This window comes from Xyrauchen texanus, chromosome 33, assembly GCF_025860055.1.
Source record: "Xyrauchen texanus isolate HMW12.3.18 chromosome 33, RBS_HiC_50CHRs, whole genome shotgun sequence".
Taxonomy (NCBI): Eukaryota; Metazoa; Chordata; class Actinopteri; order Cypriniformes; family Catostomidae; genus Xyrauchen; species Xyrauchen texanus.
In genome coordinates, this window is record NC_068308.1 from 8,365,193 (window position 1) to 8,389,038 (window position 23,846).

General features: G+C 38.4%; 1 protein-coding gene across 1 annotated transcript in view; it reads right to left on the reverse strand.

Moving 5' to 3' along the window:
- Positions 1–22,765, reverse strand: part of LOC127626598 (protein bicaudal C homolog 1-like) — a 163,795-nt gene extending 141,030 nt beyond the window's left edge. Inside the window, 1 exon segment of the mRNA XM_052102500.1 lies at positions 22,474–22,765. Coding sequence (XP_051958460.1) covers positions 22,474–22,666 — 193 coding nt within the window. The 5' untranslated portion in view covers positions 22,667–22,765.
- Positions 22,766–23,846: the final 1,081 nt, after the last annotated feature.

Here is a 23,846-nt window from a genome sequence, read left to right on the forward strand (position 1 = left end):
ACAGCCACAAAAGAGTTGAAGCTAGGCCAGTCACGCACTGTGAAACAGTTCGAGAGACTGTTAGGCCTCATGGCAGCAGCGTCCAATGTGATCCCCTTTGGCCTGCTGTACATGAGACCTTTGCAGTGGTGGCTCAGGACCAGAGGGTTCTCCCCGTGGGGGAACCCACTTCATATGATCAAGATCACGCGGCGGTGCATCCGCACCTTGATTATATGGAGGAAACATTGGTTCCTGTCCCAGGGTCTGGTGTTGGGAGCTCTTTGCCATCGAGTTGCTATCTCGACAGGCGCTTCTCTCACCGGCTGGGGAGCGGTAATGGAAGGCCGCTCAGCTCAGGGTCTGTGGAGGAACCATCATCTCTCTTGGCACATAAATTGCCTGGAGATGATGGCCGTCTTCAATGCGTTGAGACATTTCCTCCCAGATCTGAGGGGCCATCATGTGCTTGTCCGTACAGACAACACATCGGTGGTCTCTTATTTAAATCGACAGGGGGATCTGCGCTCGCGTCCACTCTGCAAACTGCCGCACCAGATCCTCTTGTGGTCCCTGGGGAAAATACTCTCCCTGAGGGCAGTGTATATCCCAGGGTACCAGAATATAGGACACCCTGTCGAGGCAGGTGCTGAGGCCAGGGGAATGGAGACTCCACCCCGAGGCGGTGGAGCTCATTTGGGAATTTTACGGCCAAGCAGAAGTGGATCTGTTTGCGTCTCAGCTTACGATGCACTGTCCACTTTGGTTCTCCCTCATGCAACTTTCCCCCTGTTGCTCTGCTCCCAGGAGTTCTGGAGAGAGTCCTCTGGGTCGGAGTAAGTCTATTATTAGTAGCTCCACGCTGGCCGAGTCGAATTTGGTTTGCGGACCTAATTAATCTCCTTGACGGCCCTCCTTTCGAGGTACCTGTCAGGAGAGACCTTCTGTCTCAGGCAGGGGGCACAATATTTCACCCCCGACCGGAGATTTGGAACCTATGGGTTTGGCCTCTGAGGGGGCCCAACTTTTAGAGAGTGGTCTCTCGACTGAGGTCGTTGAGACCATTCTTAGCTCCAGAGCTCCAGCCACGAGGAAATTATATACACTTAAGTGGAAAGTTTTCACGTCTTGGTGTCACCAGCATCAGCGAGATCCAGTTAACTGTTCAGTCAATACAGTACTTGAGTTTCTCCAGTATCGTTTTACATCAGGTTCATGTCCTTCTATCTTAAAGGTTTACGTGGCGGCCATTGCGGCTTTCCACGCCCCTGTGGGTAGTACATCTTTGGGTCGAGACCCCCTGATTATTCGTTTCCTTCGTGGCACCCTGAGGCTGAGGCCTGCGGTTCGAACTAGGGTGCCGGCATGGGATTTGGCAATAGTTTTGGAAGGCTTGTCTGGGGCTCCCTTCGAGCCCCTAGAGTTAGTTTCAGAAAAATTTCTGACGTTCAAGACTAACTTTCTGTTAGCCATTTCGTCCCTAAAAAGAGTCGGAGACCTTCAGGCTCTTTCGGTGTCCCACACCTGTTTGGAATTTGCAACGGTTATGGTTAAGGCGTTCTTATACCCTAAGCAGGGTTACGTCCCTAAGGTGCCAACCAATATTCCAAGGCCTATTGTACTGCAGGCATTCTGTCCTCCTCCGTTTACATCTTCGGACCAGGAAAAACTGAATCTCCTGTGTCCAGTGTGAGCACTGGACACTTATGTCCACAGGGCTGCCCTGTGGAGAAGATCTGATCAGTTGTTTGTCTGTTTTGGTTCACCTAAGAAAGGTCTTCCTGCTTCTAAACAGACAATCAGTAAGTGGATAGTTGAGGCTATTTCTCTTGCATATGAGTCCTCTGGCCAGCCGTGCCCTTTGGTGGTCAGAGCTCACTCTACCCGAAGTATGGCGGCCTCTAAAGCCCTCTTATCAGGAGTTTCCCAAACTGGAAGCTGCCCCAGGCAGTAAATTCAAGTAAATTCTTTACTTAATTTGCCGACAGTTTTTTCATCTGGCATTTTGTAATTATGGCGGATTGGGTATTATCGTTCCCAAAGCGTCATCGACGCATCGCGAGTTCCCTCGTAAGGGAACGTCTCAGGTTACGACTGTAACCCTAGTTCCCTGAGAAGGAACGAGAGAAGGGGCCTGCCATACTTCCTGCATCCCTGCGATCGACTTTGCTTCGGCTCTAAAAGCTAACCTGAGTAACGCACCGGATGTGCTTATATGCTTTCCTGGTCATGACGTCACCCGCCCGTGGTGTTCATTCATTCCATTGACTAGTTGACATACGTGCTTCAGAGGTAATCACGCAAAGGCGTTCCCAAAGCGTCATCGACGCATCGTCTCGTTCCCTTCTCAGGGAACTAGGGTTACAGTCGTAACCTGAGACGTTTTCCTTGTGTATTCTTGTGAGTGTTTATATTCCTTCACATGCATGTGTAAGCGCAGCGCTGCAACAGCTGGCTGATCAGATCACAGAAACGGAAAAATACCTGGACTCACTTATTATTATTCTTGGAGATTTTAACAAGGCAAATATTACACATGAACTGCCCAAATACAGATAGCACATTACATGCCCCACCAGAAATACAATGGATCATTGCTACAAAACAATAAAGGATGCATATCGCTCTGTCCCTCGAGCAGCTTTGGGACTCTCTGATTACTGTCTGGTTCATCTTCTTCCAATATACAGGCAGAAAATAAAATCAGCTAAACCTGTAGTAAGGACTGTAAACTGTTGGACCAATGAAGCAGAGCTGGAACTACAAACCTGCTTTGACTGCATTGATTTGAGTGTTTTTGAGGCTGCAGCCATAGACCTGGACAAGCTCACAGATACTGTGACATCATATATCAGTTTCTGTGAGGATATGTGCATTCCTACTTGTACTTATTTAACATACAACAATGACAAGCCATGGTTAACAGCAAAACTCAGGCATCTTTGTCAGGCCAAAGATGATGCTTACAGAAGTGGGGATAAAATCTTGCACAATCAGGCCAAAATCAGACTGACAAAGGAGATCAGAGTGGCTAAAAGAAGCTATTCTGAAAAGCTGAAAAAAACATTTTCAGCTATGACCAAGCATCAGTGTGGAGAGGTCAGAAAGACTTTACCAACTACAAGACACCATCCCCCAATACTGTAGGGAATCAACAACTGGTTGATTCCCTACAGTGGGGGCAGTGGTGGCTCAGTGGTTGAGGCTCAGGGTTACTGACCAGAAGGTCGGGGGTTAAAGCCCCAGCACCACCAAGATGCCTTGAGTAAGGCACTTAACTCCAGGTTGCTCCGGGGGGATTGTCCCTGTAATAAGTGCACTGTAAGTCGCTTTGGATAAAAGCGTCTGCCAAATGCATAAATGTATAAATGTAAACGATGACCTGAATGTGTTTTAATGTAGATTTAAAAAGCCCAGTCACACACCCCACACCCACGACCTTTACAGCACACAAACATTTACACCTCCTGCAACTACCCTCCTCTCCTCTCCTGCTACTCAACCTGCACTTAAGATCTGTAAAGAAGATATGTGCCAGATATAACAGAAGGAAATGTTGTCGTCAAGCAGTTTTATTTATCAATGCTGATATCATAACCAAGGTAATTCTCTATCGGTTTGGCTCGGATGTGTAGCCTAAACAGACAGTATTAGTCTGTCAAAGTTAAAACAACATATTTAAAACTAACTCAATCTGAGACTGAATCAGTTCAACGAATATTTGAGGGGAGATAATCATATATTCATTGTTTAATGATTGTTTGTGGATAGGCTGATGCCTAATGTTTTTTTTGCTGGCCAAGGATGTGTTCCTAGTTGTAGGACCAGACGAGCCTGTTGAAGAATCTTTGCAGTTTGGTGGGAAAGGGGTGAACGCCGGGTCGTTCTGTTCAAGTGCGTTCAAGAGCCATGGTATGCAAAATCGTAGCTCAGTGCATTCAAAGGTTTTTTTTTTCCACCCTAACGGTTTGTTATTTTTATTTATTTATTTATTTTTATCCCTTTTTTTTATTTTTTATTTTTTTTATTTTATTTATTATTATCCATTGTCTGTATGATCATAGAGTTATGGAAATGTGCTGTTGTAAAACATGGCAAGTGAATCTCAGATAACATTTATTTCCTGGAATGTTAGGGGGCTAGGTAAACTTTCCAAGTTAAAACAGGTTATGACTAGACTTAAGCAATTTAAAACACCTATGGTGCTGTTACAAGAAACTCACCTTTTGTCCGGTGAACTATTAAAAATATGTAGAAGGTGGCCGGGCCAAGTATTCTCTGCTTCATATACATCTAACTCAAGGGGAGTAATGATTTTGATTCATAAAGCCAATCCATTTAAAATTTTAAAAGTAATTCCAGATAAATTTGGTCGATATCTAATTGCACAAGGCATTCTTTTAGACAACACAATTACCCTTGTGAACGTGTATGGGCCCAATTCTGATAGTCCAGAATTTTTTGAAAACTTATTCTTAACTTTGGCATCCCAACCTGGATATTTAATCATCGGAGGTGATTTTAACGTAACATTTTACCCAAATTTAGATAGGTACAACAGTAAAGACACAGCTCACATGCAAAGTAGGAAAACACTTCATAATTTCATAAAAGAACTAGATTTATGCGATCCATGGAGGAGAAAATATCCCAACAAAACTGAATATTCATGTTATAGTTCATCACTATAATCATATACACGAAAAGACTACTTTTTGATTTCTAATCATTTATTTCACCAGATTTTTGACTGTTCCTATGAGTCGATTGTGATTTCTGATCATGGTCCAGTTAATAGCATGTCGAAAACTATTAAGGGACCTTGTAGATGGAGGTTACACCCTAGATGGCTTCATGATTCAAAATTTATGGAGTTCATTGGAATTCATATAGATTTATTCTTCACAATTAATTTGAAAGAAACATCGGCATCTCTTAGATGGGAAGCTTTTAAAGCCTACCTCAGGGGTCAAATGATAAGCTACACAAGTTCCTTAAATAATAAAATTAAATTGGAATTACAAAATTTAGATGAAAGAATAAAAAAATTGGAACAAGATATTTACACAGATCAGTCAAATCCGAATCCTCATAAGCAGGAATTGCTCATTTTAAGAGCGCAGTATAATGATCTATCTGCAGCAAAAGCTGAAGCCAGCATAATCCGTCTCAAGCAAACATTTTATGAATATGGAGAGAAGTCAGGTAGACTTTTAGCATGGCAGATTAAACAACTCCAATCGAGTAAAGCAATAAATAGCATTTACACAACAGCTGGAATTCTGACTTCAGATCCAACGGAGATCAATGAAACTTTCACCAAATATTTCCAAGCGTTATATACTGCAGAATCTACAGGTCAGAGTATGCAGCAAAATATATTTTTAGATAATCTCAAGTTTCCATCTATGAACAGCGAAGCCAAAAGACAAATGGATGAACCCTTAACTAGTGTAGAAGTGTTAAATGCTATAATGAAGATGAAAAGTGGTAAAACAGCTGGCCCTGATGGGATACCAATAGATATATACAAAGCCTTTAAGGATAAATTAGTGATTCCGCTATTAGAAATGTATAAATAGTCTTTACTCGAGGGCTGCCTTCCCCCTTCTCTTAGAGAAGCTTTAATAACACTCATCCCCAAACCTGACAAGCCCCAAGACAGATGTGAATCATATAGACCGATTTCTTTAATGAATTCCGATGCCAAAATTATAGCAAAAATTTTAGCCCTTCGGTTAGAGAATAACATGCCTTCCATAATAGGAATTGACCAAAATGGTTTTGTCTGAAATAGACAGGCCTTCCATAATATCAGGCAAGTACTTAATATTGTTTATGAGAAGAATGGCTCTACAGGCTCATGTATCTTGTCGTTAGATGCAGAAAAAGCATTCGACAGAGTCGAATGGTCTTATTTATTTGATGTACTCAGACGATTTGGATGCGGTCAGAACTTTTGCCAGTGGGTAAAGATTTTATATCATAGCCCAACAGCAGAGGTCATTACAAATAATTTAACTTCCAAACCTTTTAATTTATATCGCGGGACTCGTCAAGGTTGTCCACTCTCGCCGTTATTATTTGTAATGGCCCTGGAACCCCTGGCAATTGCGATTAGATTGTGCCCAGGTATAAAGGGAATTGAAATTGCAGGCCTAGAACATCGGATTTCGCTATTTGCAGACAACATAATTGTTTATTTAACTAAACTTAAAGATTCAATACCCACTCTTAACAATTTGATTAATGACTTTGGAATATTTTCGGGATATAAAGTTAACAAATCAAAGTCATCTATACTTTTTCTTAATGAACAAGAAAGACTGAATCCAACAGTTCAACATCCCTATAAAACCTCTATCGATGGATTTAGATATTTGGGAATAAAGGTTATTCCACGGGGTGGCACGGTGGTGCAGCGGTTAGCACTGTCGCCTCACAGCAAGAAGGTCGTGGGTTCAAACCCTGGTTGCCCTGGCCTTTCTGTGTGGAGTTTGCATGTTCTCCCCGTGTCTGCGTGGGTTCTCTCCGGGTACTCCGGCTTCCTCCCACCATCCAAAAGACATGCAGGTTAATTGGTGTCTCCAAAAAAATTGCCGTGGAGGTGAGTGTATGTCTGTCTATGTCTGTCTATGTCTGTCTATGTGTGGCCCTGCGATGGACTGGCGACCTGTCCAGGGTGTCCCCCGCCTTTCGCCCAATGTTAGCTAGGATAGGCTCCAGCCCCCCGCGACCCTGTACACAGGATAAGCGGTTGACGATGGATGGATGGATGGATGGATGGATGGATGGTTACTCCATGGGTGGAGGATCTGATTGCATCCAACTACACTCCCCTGATATCTCAAGTAAATGAAAGTTTAAATAGATGGATGTCTCTTCCTCTCACCACTATCGGAAGGGTGAACATCATTAAAATGAATATACTCCCTAAATTTCTATATTTGTTTCAATCAATCCCCTAACTCCTCCTACTTCCTTTTTTCAAATATAAAGAAGTCATTTGTTAAATTCATTTGGAACAAGAAACGCTCCAGGCTTCGCTTATCGCTTTTGTACCTTCCATTCGAAAGAAGGGGGTTACAACTCCCTAATCTTTTATGGTATTTTAAGGCAGCCCAACTGGGAGCTGCATGTTTCTGGTTTGCTAGTCCATCTCATACTCCATGGGTTCAGACTGAAAAAAAAGGCACAGGAGAATTGAGTCTTGATACATATTTATACTCTGACTCTGTAAGGAGACTCAAACAAAATACAACTAACCCATTTGCTAAAACCACTATTTCAGTATGGCACGAATCACAAGTTGAGATGGGAGTGACACCTGTATTATCTCAACTCTCCCCTATTTGGGGCAATGCAATGTTTGCTCCAGGCAAATCAGACTCAGGCTTTAAGTTGTGGTGGCAGAAAGGCTTACAGAAAATAGCAGACCTGTATGCCTGCAATGATGCCCTTTGAAATCTTAAGGGAAAGACACAAAATCCCCCAGTCCCACTTTTTTAAGTTTCTCCAGATCCGTAATTTCATACGATCTAAGACTCATTCATATCAGTGTCCTCCCTTAAGTAGTTTAATCCCAATGATAAAGGTAAAATCTCTATGATATACAGCCAATTTGTTAATGCTTCTAAAGAATCAACAAATCATAAAAGACTGGCTTGGATTGATGATCTCCAAATGGATGTTACAGAAAATGAATGGGAAAAAGCCTGTCTCCAAGCACAAACATTATCGATCAACACTCATTTTAAAATGATCCAATATAATTGGATAATGAGAACATACATAACACCTGAAAAGTTGAATAGATTCAATCCAAATATCCCAGATATCTGTGGAAAATGTACAACTCATAAAGGAACATTATTTCATTGCATCTGGCAATGTGAGCACTTACAATCCTTTTGGAAAGAAGTAATCGCTGTATTATCTAAAATAATTGCTAAAGAAATCCCTGTTTGCCCCAAAATTTTTATTCTTGGTCTACTTCCACCTGCCTTATTGAAAATACATGAACAGAAGCTTATAAATCTGTGTTTATTGCAAGCGAAACGCCTGATTGCCATACACTGGAAAAGTACTTGTTGTCCATCTTCATCACTCTGGATCAAAGAATTGTCTTCTTGTATAGCAATGGAAAGACTGACTTACTCAATCAAACAAAAAAAGCACATATTTTACAGGATCTGGGACTCGTTCCTTCATTTTCTAGAACAGAATGGAATGACTCTTGAGTAATACTAAGTATGTGTTTTTTTTTTTTTTATGGGTGTGAATATACCTTTATGGCTCTCTTGTTGGGGTAGGGACTAGGGAGGGTGTGTTTTCTTTCTTTTTTTCTGAAAATCCTGTATTGTACATGTATTGTAAAATAAAATAAAAATATGTTAAAAAAAAAAAAAAGATATAACAGAAGACAAGAAAAGAACAGGGCCCAGATGCTATTTCACCCACTTGTCTAAAGTCCTGTGCTGACCAGCTGGCCCCCATCTTCACAGATTTTCAACAGATCACTGGAGCAGTGTGAGATTCCCTGCTTCTTCAAATGGTCCACAATCCTCACCATCCCAAAGAAACCCCAAATCACAAGACTTAATGACTTCAGTCCTGTTGCTCTGAAGTCTGTGGTCATGAAGTCATTTGAGAGACTGGTGTTGGCCCACCTGAAGGACATTACTGAACCCTTCCTGGGTCTCCTGCAGTTTGTGAACAAACATGTCTACGGATGATGCAGTCCATATGGGACTCTGCATTACATACTTTAACATCTAGACAGACCAGGGACTTATACAAGGATACTATTTGTTGACTTCAGTTAAGCTTTTAACACCATCAACCCCCTCTCCTGTGAACTAAATGAACCCAGCTCTCTGTTCCTACCTCTATTTGTCAGTGGATCTCCAGCTTTCTGAGGGACAGGCAACAACTAGTGAGGATGGGAAAATTCACATCCAGCACATGTGCAATCCGTGCTGGTGCCCCCCAGGGATGTGTGTACTGTACTCCCCACTATACTCTTATCCCTGTAGAAGGGAAGTTGAACAGCTGGCTGTCTGGTGCAGTCAAAGCAACCTGGAGCTAAACATGCTCAAAAGAGTGGAGATGATATTGGAGGAACATCCCAACACTGACCCCTTAACATTCTAAACAGCACTGTGGCAGCAGTGGAGTCATTCAGGTTCCTGGGCACTACCATCTCACAGGACCTGAAGTGGGAGACCCACATAGACAACATTTTGAAAAAGGCCCACCAGAGGTTGTACTTGCTTTGACAGCTGAGGAAGTTCAACCTGCCACAGGCACTGCTGATACAGTTCTACTCAGTAGTTATTGAGTCTGTCCTCTGCACAAGTGTTAGATTATCAGTTCATAAACACTTACTTTTCGCCCTGTTCCTAACAAAAAGCTTATCTTATGATGTCAAAAACTTTTACTATAGTGCATGTAGGGTGATACATTTTAAAATTTGAATTACATAACCAACTACATTTACAAGCTTATTTGAGTGCAGTTAAATTACCTGGTAGCATAACTGGTAAATCATTGAACTTGCAATGTAACTTACAGTCCTTAAGAGCATGTGAGTCAACACTTGAGTCAAAAGTGTCATAGAAGCACCCCAAAATGATGTGGTTGTTTCAACAATTATGTTTTCATCTCAAATATATTTTATGACACTATCCATTAGGTTTAGGGTCATGGTTTGTGGTGGGGAGGTAGATCTTGTTGGCTTAAAACTTTATGGAGCATTAACCTTAAAAACCTCATCTGTTTGAAAGAAAATGTAACTCACTTTTAGTGCCACACAGTAAGGGGTTAAATTGGGATTTTTGAGGAGGGGGAACCCCTCTAAACTACTGAAAACATGACAGTACTATGCCCCAAGATGTAACATGTTTTTGGGTTTGATTGCACTTTAAAACAACCTTTTTGTTTTGGACTCTATGATTTGAGTTAGTAGCTGCAGTGCAATGGCTCGTTTTTATCCCTTGTCATAACAAAGTCTCTGGTTCTCGCCAGCTTTTAAAAAAAAAAAAAACACAGCGACTCTCCAACAGCTGCAGTGAATTATGTGCTGTGAGCACAGGCACTCTTCCGCCCACCAACTCTCAGGGGTCTCTCATACCCGACCAACACTAGCCAGGGCTTCCAGAATGCTCCCAACATACTGGATTCTACCACCTTTCACAGACTGATTTCCACTGTTTCCAACATTTATTGACCTTTAGCATTGCATTTAGTTTTTATACGAAATGTATACTATATATGTACTATATTCCAAATGAGATCCTCTTCTTTTTCTGAGGGATCGGATGATATGCTCAAAATGCCAGGCCAAATTACAGCCTGTTCAATTGTGAAGTCGAGGTTAAGAAGCAGCGATTTGACTCAGCAGTAGTTCTTGAGGAGAATGCCACATTTACCCTCTTAAAGCTACAGAGAAAAGTGTTACCCAAGGCCCCAATCCAGAGAACAAGTTAGCCCCAAGCACATTCCTGACCCGACTCACTTCCTGCCTCTATACATTTATTCAATAGACAACAAAAAGTTTAACTTTTTAACCAGGCCTTGCCATTGCACGCACACAAACATACCAAGAATGCAGCCAAAGCACACTTAATACACAAGGAGCTGTATTATCTACTCTATATATTTTAAATAGCAGACCAGCTTTATAACACAGATTGTTTAACTTGTATTTTACTGGTAATTTACTAAGCTAGTACACCGCATTTTAAGGCATCAAAAGCACACTCCAAACAAGGAGGCTATCCCAAAAGAATTAGGCTGCCTCAGTCAGAACATCCAAGATGAGAGAAACATTGATTATTAACATACTTGTATTTAACTATTTTGAAAAGTGGTTCAATCTGATAAAATAATTACTATTTTTTTTGTCATTGACAAATATGGGTGTCTGAGTTGAAAAAAATTATAAAAATCAACAGTTTAAAAAAGAGATCAAGTTCATAGAGATGTAATGTTTGTGTCCGTGTTGGTTTAATACATTTTAGAAAAACATTAGCACAATAAAATAAAAAAAAAATTAAAAAAAGTTTGAATGTCTTAAAAAAAAATTATGTGGTGTAACCATTAATTAAAATGCTTTCCTTGCACCTAGAAAACATGAAAGAATACACAACTTTATCATTAATTCCCAAAAAGTTTTCAAACATGTTTTTCAAGGTAAAACAAACAAACAAAAAAAATAATAATAATATATATATATATATAATTTTTATAAATATAATACAATTTAAATGCAAGAATATCAAAACGTTTTCTCAGGATTACTCCATATAACCCGAACAAAATGTACCTTTTCATATATATATAAACTTTTTAAAACACAGTCATGATGGTCTAAATGGGTCCTTTCTGTTAAATGTATTTATTTATTTGTGACATGACAACAAAATGGCTTCCTGGTTACACCACCTGACTTTGATTTTGTGGACAGAAGCTTTACAAATATTAATAATAATTACAAAACAAAACAACTGTTTAACAGCCTTTTTTTTAAGAAATAATAAAATATTATTATAAATCTAAATGACTTTGAATTCAGAAACTAAAAATATGTTAACAGATGCGGTGTAATCTTTTGGTGCACATTGCATTTTGTCATTACTCATGTGTTTTAAGTGCCTTGGTTAACAATACCAGCTGCCTTTAAACAGAATCAGCCTCCAATCCAATAATCAAGCCATTATTGTGAGTTTGTCATGTTTGCCCCGTCATAAACACTTAAGAAAATGCTAAGTGTTTTCCAAAACAATCAGCCCACGCATCAACAGATTTTAATTTTGGCTCTTCAGAAAGGATCAAACCTATCTGTAACAGAGTTGTTAAACAAGGCATTTAATCTCACTCTGTTTGGACATCTTCAGATTACAACAGATTTCAGGAAACAAAAAAAAATTGGTGCCCGAGTGCGACGATCAAAGATATTGACTCTGTGAGCTGTTCTGTACACTTGTTTGTGAATGACTTTCTCAAGAGTTCTTCTGCAAATGTTATGCTAAAATGTGGGTGGAGAAACTGTTTTCATCTCATCTATGACACTTCATACAAAAAAATCCTGGGTTTTGAAATAGTGGAAAAACCTTATACATAAATGTAAACTGGAATTATCCCAGAACTGTGGGATGGTTCATGTGAGTGAGAAAGCAACCTGTACTCAGATACACACTAGTTCAAGAAGTAAATGACTGTCAGAAAAATGTTGTGTTGCCTTTTATATATGTGTGTGAGTGGGCATGCAACCAGCAGTGTCCTCAAAAAAGATACAAAAGAGCGTCAGATATAGTCGTCTTATCCTGAACATGTACAACTGCTGAAGTACGGCATGTGACGCACAGAGGCGCAAATGTCGTTCACTCTAGTGAGCACCGACACCCAATTAATAAAAAAACACAAATAAAGTGACCATCGTTGTGTTTTCCATCACTTGCACATTTGTGATGACGCAAGTCGATGACAGAAAACCACCAGGGTTTGACAGAATCATACATGACTCTGAAACCAGACCAATGCACATAAGATGAAAACCACATAAGAACAATGCTCTATCGAGTTTTACAAAACCTCCCTACTCTAAACCTTAAACCTAATCGATAGTGTCATAAAAGCAAATGTGAGATGAAAAACTTTGCTAATGCCGCTGTGTCAGTAATGTGGTGTCACTTTCGGCTCACATCACAACTCATGTGCTCTTCAGGACTCGAATCCCAATTCCTTTGAATTGCAAATGCAATGCTCTTTCAGTATAGCTACCACACAGATTGATCAAACTCCAAAAAGCTTGTAAATGTGGTAAGGGCGGTTCTGACACCAGTACCGAACTGTAATGGGAAACATAGCTCCTATGATCAGAAAAACCAGGTATGCTTGAGGTCAATATTAGGCATATTACTTCCTGTTTTTAGTCCGTTTACGTCTTTGGTCCATGTTGCGTTCATATATCAATCAAACCTTACCAGAGTTCGTTTGGCAGCGGACGGAGACCCACTTTTCAGGTGGTCTAGGTTCACTTGTTTAGTGCGCACCAAGGCTAGGGTGACAGCGTTCACACTTGTTCAAATAAACCGCACTAGTGTGTTCACACTTAGTCGGATTGGTTCGATTAAAATGAACTCTGATGCGATTGCTCTGTTAGTGCGGTTCATTTGAACAAGTGTGAACTCTGTCACCCGAACCTTGGTGCGCACTAAACAAGCGAACAGAGACCACCTGAAAAGTGTGTCTCGGTCCACTTTCAAAGAAACTCTGGAACGGTTCGATTGATATATGAACGCAACATGGACCAAAGACGTCTAAACGGACCAAAAACAGGAAGTAATTTGCCTAATACTGACCTCAAGCATGCGATTATATACGATTTTCTTAACACTTCGTTATTTTGATTATATTACAATTTAGTTTGAAGTGTAATTTGAATTTAAAAATATTTTCACATTATCTGCAATTTAACAGAGCATATTCTGAAACACAAGAATACAAGAAGTGTGTCCCATTTAACAAGGATGCAGTTAATGCACAAAATAATGTAAACCATATATCTATTCTTCAAATTCATACAGTCCATTTACACTACCAACTTCTAATGAATGTGCTGTCTTTTGTTATATCCCTGGTGCTTGACTGTGAATAGACTGAATAATAGGATGGTGACGGTGCTGGAGAAGAACTTCTCTTGACCCGATTAGTGCCTTATGCACGCGATTTCGCCAAACCCACTTGCACCTAGACTTAGTGCATGCTTTCACGAAAATACCAAAACTTCATGGCCATGCCTATTGACTTATGACTTATGGTAGTGTGCTGCAATTACAATAATAGGGCTTTTAAAATAGGGCCCCTTGAAGGTTTGTCAAACCAGCAAAAAACTTGTTGCCAAGCAGCCTATTTTTAATGCTGCACTTTATATTTTGTGAATGTGAAGTAAAAAAAATTTAACTTGCAGCTAAGATGATATCCTTGTCCATTGTGAATATTAACTGTAGCTGTGTACGAAACACCGCCCACACAGAGGTCACTGCCAAACCTTGCAACTTCCTATTGGTCAACGTGGCGAATTTGCCTGTAAATGTTCACCAAACTTGAATTCCATGCAAAATCATCAAGGGGAAATTCTTCACCACCTAAAGTCCATTGCACAAAATTCACGATCGTTGCAGATTCCCAGAGATAATATGACTCTGTTTCGGCAACAGATTTTCGCCATGTAAGGTAAAAGTGACAGCACCTTTAGACTTTGGCCCAAAGAAGGTATCCAACAAGGCAGCTTAATTATGCTTTGGCTTGCTCTTTGGAACTTGGAATCTTAATGTCTGGAGTGCATTTGATGCCTTAACATGATTCCTAGGTTGGCAGCTAAACAGCTTTTGGAACAAAGCCTACGTGTTTTGAGTACTGTTCACATTACATGTAGGTAAGTGTAACATTTTGACAGTGGCAAATTCTCACGGCCAGCAAAGCCTTCTCTGCTGGCCTAACATGCCTAATGAATAAATATTTTTCATCTTTTCATTCTCAATCACCTTTTTGCGTATGTATTTTTAACCGCTTTCCACTCTTAATTAATCTACCAACAAATAGAGAAAAACGAAAAGTTTATCCAGTCAGAATTTATTCCTTGATGCTTACAAGTAAAGTGTGACAACTGTTTCACAAATCGCATGCCCGAAGCAGCATGTGAGTTTGAACTCCAACCCGTCAGGCCTTCAGAATTTCTTCAGAATCCCTCAACAGTACAAATGAATGAGTAACTAAAGTCAGATTGTCAGATTCATCAGCCAATAAGATTGATTTATTTGTTCTTGGTGGGTGTGATCTTTAGGATATGTCCTGGTCAAGGCCTTCTAGCTGGCCTTGAGTGACGCAATCACGCTTTAAGTGATGTAACTTGAAAGCAAAGAGCGTGAGATCTTGCTGATGAGTTGGCTGTCATCACCATTAAGAAAGAGATCCTTATGGATTCACAAACAGGAGATGTGTTTACTGTCTAACAAGTATGATGCTGCTGAGAGTTTAAAGATCCCCAATCAGTCATTATGCTGATGATACCTCAGTATTCAGTACAAACTGATTTTTAATTGACCTAACCATTAGCTCTTCTCCAATTGTAACCTTTAAAAAAAAAAAACGTATATGACAGAAACTCTCAACATAACAGAACATTAAACCCAACAAGTCTCCTACTTGTTTAATTTTGCACAGAAATTAGGGCTGTCAGAATTAACGTGTTAATGCATGCAATAAGATCATAAGTTTAACACGTTGATTTTTCTTAATTGCGATTAACATATTTACTGTTATTTTATCATAAACACTTGTGTGAAGGCCAGAATATTTGTAATGTGTCCGTCCGGAGTGATTACATCGATGCACAAACAGACAGAACAGCGACAAGGGGAATCTACAAGCTTAGCATGCGAAAAATTAACTGCCCCCTTAAACTTAACAGCTGGTTTTGCCACCTTTAGCAGCAACAACTGCAACCAAACGCTTCCGATTAATGGAGATCAGTCTTTCACAACACTGTGGTGGAATTTTGGCCCATTCAACTTTGCAGAACTGCTTTAGTTCAGCCACATTGGTGGATTTTCGAGCATGAATTGCCCATTTAAGGTCCTACCACAGCATCTAAATTGGTCACCCAAAGCTTTAATTTTCCTTCTTTTGAGCCATTTAGAGGTGGACTTACTCCTATGCCTTGGATCATTGTCTTGCTGCATAATTCAGTTTCGCTTGAGCCTCAACTCAGGACTGATGACCGGATGTTCTCCTTTTTTCTGGTAGAGATCAGAATTCATGTTTCCCTTAATCATTACAAGTCGCCCTAGCCCTGAAGCAGCAAAGCATCCACACACCATCTCACTACCACCACCATGCTTGACCAAAGGTATCGTGTTCTTTTTGTGAAATTCTGTGTTTGATTTACGCCAGATATAATGGGACCCCTGTCTTCCAAAAAGTTCCACTTTCAACTCATCAGTCCATAGAACATTTTCCCCAAAGGTTTGAGGATCATCAAGATGTGTTTTGGCCAAATTCAGATGAACCTCGATGTTCTTCTGGGTTAGCTGTTTTCGCCTCACCACTCTTCTATGGATGCCATTTTTGGCCAGTGTCTTCCTGATAGTGGAGTCATGAATAGTGACCTTTACTGATGTGAGTGAGGCCTTCAGGTCCTTGGATGTTGTCCTTGGCTTTTTTGTGACTTTCTGGATGAGTCGTTGCTGTACTCTTGCAGGAATTTTGGAAGGTTGTCCACTTCTGGGAAGGTTCACTACTGTGCTAAGTTTTCTCCATTTGGAAAAAATGGCTCTCACTTTGGTTCTTTGGAGTCACAGAGCCTTTGAGATAGTTTTGTAACCCTTCCCAGAGTGATGTATTTCAATCACGCTTTCTTCATCATTTCTGGAATTTCTTTCTACCTTGTCATATTGTGCTACTGGGTGATGCCTTTGAGTCAGCTTCATGCTGCTGAAAAAGTTATTTTTTGGTGTTGACTTGATTGAACATGGCTGGCAGTAATCAGGCCTGGGTGTGACTCGACCAGCTGAACCCCATTATAAATGCAGTTACATAGATTTGGGGACTTAGAAACTAAGGGGCAAATACTATTTCAAACAAGCCCAGTTGGTATTGATACCTTTTTAGCTTCAATAAATCACTTTATAATTTAATTACATTTTTGAAACACTTCAGTATGAGAAATACACAAAAACAGAACAAATCAGGATGGGGGCAAATACTTTTAAAAAGCACTGGAAAAACAAGCCCAGATGGAACTTGTGATAAAAATTAAGAATTTTTCAGCCTATGTAAGGCACATTTTAATTAGCACAGAAGCACATCAAATCTTAACTATCACCAAAATGCAGATTGAGATGTGTTTGTTTGCAAGTGCTTGAGTGGAAAATGATTGCCACATGTGCTTAACACCTGTCTTGTATGTCATTGAGGAGTGATTAGGGATTTTAAGGAGAGGAGACAGCCGCAGTCGGGAGAGAGAGCCCAGCTGAGAAGCTGTTTGTGTGTGTTGGCAAATGCCGTGTGCTTATCGAAACAGCACTAGTAGAAATACATTAAAATGACACTTAATTTTAAAATGTAATCTCCCAATCCAGTCCCATGCAAAGCACGCTGGGAACTGGAAATCTCCTGCCTAGTTTCAGCAACACATTGATGCAACAAATATTATTCAAAAAGTCCCAACACAATTGGATTAAGTGAACATACAGTGGATGTTTTGTACACAATGAAATGTAATCAAAAGATGAGATCAAATACTAAAGAATTGTGTTGCATTAGCTCATTTTAAATAAGTTAATTATGCAAGCAGTAAAATCATGTTGAGTGAACACCATCAGTTAGAAGTCTGAATCCATTTGAAAATTCCATAGCAACGTGTTGAATATCAGTTGGACTGATATATGGATGCAATACAATTATATTCTCATCTCAAACATAATCATATGAAGTTGATTTCAAGTGTACTGGTTTAGTATTTTTAATAGTGCTGCTTTCCCTTTTCTTTTTTCACTGTTTCCATTCCACTCCAATCAATCTACTCATCTGTACATGATGATACTGGTCCACAAAATCTACACAGATTAAATGATTAATATATATTTGGAACAGAATATAAATCCAGATATACTTTATGTGATTCATTAGCAATTCTAGAAAATTCCAAACTGTCAGTGTTCTTCTTCCTTGTGAGCCAGCTAAAATAGTTATAAAATGAAATGATGTATGTATGTTCGCATCCAAGATGTACAATAACATTCACGAGGTCTCGAATGTTGCTTAACTCTTCACATTATATCTGATGGACTAAGTGCTTTTGAAATGCATACCTGCGATGTTAACATTTCTGAAAACATGCAGAGATGAGCCAATTTTCTCCACTCACTGCTTTTAAATGTGATGGCTGAGCTTGGAATAGTAAAATATTTGACAATGGAGAAAAGAATGGAACAAATGGACTCTCCCTCTCTTAACGTAAACAGCCTTCAGGGTCTTCAACAAATTACACTATATCTGGTAATAGTTGCCTATTAAAGTAATAGTTCACATTCTAACAAGGCAACATTACAAATTCTGTATAAATTGTCTGACTAATCCAACTTCAGATCTATCACTCGCATCTTGGTATGATTGTTTTGGATATGCAACACAAGGCCACTTCATGTTTGTTCTCACAGCTATCCAGTTTTATGACTGGTCTGTAATCAATCTATCATTTGGTTTGGCAAAGAGATCTCGTAATTTACATATACTCCTCTGTATGTCTTTCAGAAGAATTTTAACAGCATTTCACCAACAAGTAAGTTGATAAAATACAGTCAAAAAGTCCCATGAAGAGATGATGTATGACCTCAATGGGAAGGATTGCTGTGGTGAACTGAACCTGGTGACTGTGTGTGTGTGTAGGACGATGATGTACCATTCAAAATTAACTCAAGCCCATGAGGAAATAACACGGAATGCATGACCTGACATGGCCAAACTATTACTACAGACGGCATCAAAGTGTTTTACCATCACAGATGATGAGCTCCTGTCCACATTGATAACTGCTTGATAAATCCATTTAAGGTCGATAGAGATGCAGCCAGAGACATTATTACAGTGTTGTTTCAGTGCTCTGCTTGAGGTGATACAGTTTTTAATGTTTTGTTCAGTTAATAGCACGTCAGAATGTGAATTAAAGTTGCTGAAAGCCTCTTTATTGTTTATAAAATTACTTTTACCCAATTTATGTTCATATATAATTATAATGCACCCCAGAGGGGGCTGGAAGCTGGATCCTGACATTCTGAATTTATATCTAAAAATTGTGACTTTATTTAACTTTACTGCCCACAATTACGAGATACAATGTATTTATTTATTTCTTGCAGTAAAATTGCAAAATATAAAAGCTTTTGTTGTTTCTTGCAATTGTGACATTTTTGACGTAATTTCTCGCAATTGCAACTTTATTTCAGCCTATTGCGATTAATTTTATTTTGTGGTGGAATAAAGGCACTCAGGGTTGGGGAGTAATGGAATACATGTAACAGAATTATATATTTAAAATAAGAAATAGTAACTGTAATCCACTATAGTTACAATTTTATCCTTTAAGATCTAAGGGTGTTTTTAAAGATTTCCTGTTTCAGTGGCATACTCAAAATTAAACTTTTTTCTTATTTTTCTGATTTGACATTATATACCTCAGTATGTAAATAAAATTGCTCTGAAAAACAGTTTTTGTTTTGTGCCCAATCATGTCAACTGTAACTGAGTAAAATTTTGTGTTGATACGACAAAGCAATCAAAAGTAATAGCATTACAAATGTATTTATCCCAGTGTCCAAAAATGTCCCCTCAAACAAATAAAACATAATAATTGTACACAAGAAGCTTTATACACATGCAAACACAACCATGGCTAAAGGCTTGCATAGCATTCAGACATGATTTTAGAAATGAGATTAATTCTGTGCCATTAGAGTCATCATTGAGTCTATGTAACGTGGCGCAATCTCTTGGTGGCCATATGTAACAGTCAACAATCGCATGTCTTTCTGCCCAAATATGGATGACTTTATGCACCGAACAGATCCCAATCCGATTGGTTTAGCGTTCCATGATGCTACATCATTTCTGATAATGTAATTTGATCCATGAAAGCTAATGTGTTTTCTGTCAGATAGCAAGATGTCAGATAGCCATATGTTATGTGCACTGTGCACATTGTGCTTTGTGTCATTTATCTAACATCTGATCTTGTGTGCGGGCTCAGTAAAGGTATGATATTTTATGTTCTGTTTATTTTTTTGTTAAGTTATAAGCGAAAATGCGGCATATGAGCAACACCTGCTCACATGAAATATACATTTCAAAGACATACAGTATACTTAGCTTTTACTTGCAATATTTTTGTCTGTGAGTAAAACAAAGGCTGGTTGTATCTACTCTTTGAGCTTTCCATCAACATATGACTATTTGATCAGTTTGATCAAAACGGAACACTTCTGATTTGTCTGCAAATTTCAAAGCACTTGTTCAGTTTTGGACACGATGCCTACATACATTGTAAAGAAGAGCTTCTTCGCTTTAAAATGATGCCTATTTTGTTTTGGTCAAGACTGTTGTTATTAATATTTTGATTGTTTTTTGTCTCATGGGCCTGCCGGCAGGGATAGTTCACCCAAAAATGTAAAATGAGAATTCTATGATAATTTACTCACCCTCATGCCATCTGAGATGTGTATGAATTTATTTCTTCTGCAAAACACTTTTTGGAATATTTGAAGGTCCAAAAAGCACAGATAGACAGCATTAAAGTAATCCATCCTACCTTCAGCGGTAATATTAATATCTTCTAAAGTTAATCGATCACTTTTTGTGGGAAAAAGAACGATATTTAAGCACTTTTTAACTAGAAATTTACATTTTAACTTTTTAGCCGAATTTATCCGAGTGCTTCCGAGACTTAATCGCGATGGCATGTGAAATGACGTGTGACAGAAACACAACCAATGAGTCAAAGGAACGTGCCAACATCTTGAGTAAATTATCAGAGAATTTTCATTTTGGGTGAACTATCCCTTAAAAGGATTAAATGAAACAAATGACAGTAAAATGCTAAGTATTATCTTCAGTTATCAAAATACTTAATTAACATTACTGTATTCTGAATACAAATGATTTAATACTCAGTTGAAAAACATTCAAACATTCATCAGACGATGTGATCTGAGGAGCATTTGAACAGTGGTGAAACACTTTCTTATGATGTGGTACATTTATACAAGCAGATAGAGGGCACTTTCTTCACCCAATATTCTCTCATCATTTACTCAACCTCAAGCCATCTAAGATGTGTATGACTTAATTTTTTTCTGCTGAACACAAACAAAGGTTTTTAGAAGAATATCTCAGCTCTGTAGGTCAATATAATGCATGTGAATGGTGACCAGAACATTGAAGGTCCGTCCAAAAATCACATTAAGGCAGCATAAAAGTAATCCATATGACTCCAGTTAAATCCATATCTCCAGAAGCAGATACCTATCATATCTCTTCTGAAGACATGGATTTAACCACTGGAGTTGTTTGGATTAATGTTATGCTGCCTTTATGTGCTTTTTGGAACTTCAAAGTTCTGGCCACCATTCACTTCCATTGTATTGACCTACAGAGTTGAGATACTCTTCTAAAAATCTATGTGTTCAGCAGAAGAAAGAAAGTCATACACATCTGGGATGGCATGAGGGTGAGTAAATGATGAGAGAATTTTCCTTTTTGGGTGAACTATCCCTTTAATGTCCATGTGCCACAATTTAGCATGAGTTCATGGTCCAGAATCTCCACAATGAAGCATTCTCTTTCATTTCATCCTCAGCCCTTTCTAAGACATGTGACCGTGTGGCCAGAAAGCCACCTGTTCTAAAACAACTGTAGAACTACAGTGCAGAACAAGTTGAGGAAAACGCAACAATCAATTCAAATGTAGTAACATCGCCCCCTATTGGTCGAGTTATTCAATGCAGTGTTCAGTGTTGCGTTGTGTCAGAGTATACAGTCCTGTTATTACTCTTACCAAGAACAGGAAAAGGAAAAATTGGGGTGTACAATAAACTTACCTAAACATTTAGGAGGTCAAAGACAAAATAGGGAATAACATACAACCCTTATTTCAAGATGGGACTTTTAAGCTGCCGAAAAATGTATCCAATATTTAAAGTTTCCCAGGTATAAAATAAACCTATTAAAATGTGGATTAACAGGATAAAGGATCAATTAAAACTCCAAGAATCATGACTTTAAATATGTTGACGCTATAGTTTAAAGGTTTATTTTTTAAAATAGGCTATACTTTGTGTCTCCAGTAAATTATAAAATAGGCCTACTCATAGATACAGTCATGTTATATATATATATATATATATATATATATATATATATATATATATATATATAGGGAGGGAGAGTCCATTTGTTCCATTCTTTTCTCCATTGTCAAATATAAATATTAGTTACAGCATGTATTAATCTTTTTTAATGTTAGTTTGTTAGTTCCTGTTAGTTCATAGTGTATTAACATGTTAACAAACTTTTGAACTTTAAAAAAATGTATTAATATAGCCTATGTTGAAATTAACATGAACAAAGATTAATAAATGTAAGTATTGTTCATTGTTAGTTCATGTATACTTATGTTAATAAATGGAACCGTATTGTAAAGTGTTACCAAACAACGTTTATGCTCATGCATATGCCAAGCAATTCTCATAAAACTGTAAGCAAAATCAGCATGGAAAAATAATTATACATGTAAAAATATGACTAAGGATCAAAGGAGTAAACAATAGAGGAGTTTAACACAAAAAATGTCTCAAATCTATACATGCTTTCTTACTTTCTTTCTTCAAATGCAATGCAATGGTAGGCTATTTGTTGTCATGGAAATAACGGTTTTACCTAATAGCATGATCTCCAGTTTCTTGCGGTCCACTCGAAACCTCTCCTCGGTCCACTCGGGGTCCGGAGGCGCCGTGGGTCCGGTGGAGTCATCCTCAGACACGGGCAGAGGGGAATCAGTGCTGCGCTCGCTGTTGGATCCCGGATCAGACTGCTGTAAGTATCCGCTTAAGGGTTCACACTGAGCGGCCATGACTTTCACAGAGCACCGCTGACTCTCCGCTGTGCCACGCACGCACGCGCTCTCAGATCAGACACATTCCCGCGGAGGGTGAGAGCGATTCATCACGACCACGGGCTCTCTGTTACTTACACTGACCACGGGAGGATAAGTTGAGGGCAGGCAGATGTAGAGCGCCGCCCCTAGCTCAGTAGGAGCCAGAGGATCATGGATGGATGGATGGATGGATGGATGGGATCACTAAACTTAGTGAATTGTCTAGTCCTACTTGACAGCATTTTGGCCACCAAAGGCGCGTGTTGCATATTTGTTCCGAGTCAGCTCTTCTTTTGATGTCCAGAAATATTGCACAAAGTGGCTATTTAGGTAGGAAGGTGGAAGGCCACTAAGTTTTGAGTGTTTTAAAACTACCTTGTCTGATACTGTACCTCAACCTACCTTCCTGCTCCCTTTATAATATTAGAAAATAAAAAAGAAGGATGTCTTTATATAAAATCACGAAGTTGTTGCTATTTCTTTGTTATTTTATTTTAATTTCATATTGTCGTTATGTTTTCTTACATAGGCCTAATTGATTTATCTATGATAAATAAAATACATAATAAGACGTTTAATAATAAGACAAATATGACATCATAAGAGCACACGAGCCACATATGAAATATATTTTATAATATATAGTATAATATAATATATTGTTAAATCTAGTGACTATCATAAAAAAAGTTTTATATCGCATCAATTATTTGTTCTTTTAATTTGCCTTATTTCAAGTGGAAATCTTCTTACATAGGCCTAATTTATTTAATAATTTATGAATAAAAGTTTAATAATAATAAGACAAATATGACATCATATCATATTTTATAACACAAACTATATATATATATATATATATATATATATATATATATATATATATATATATATATATATATAATATATAAAATATATATATATATATTAATAATATATATCATTATATAATATGCTAATATATTGTACAATCTAGTTATTATTTTATATAAAAAAAGTTGTATATCACATTAATTATTTGTTCTTCAAATTTAACTTATTGTAATGTTATCTTTTTACATGAATAAAATGTTTAATAATAAGACAATCATGACACCATAAGACCACATGAGACACAATTATATATTACTAATATATAATGTTATATAATATAATT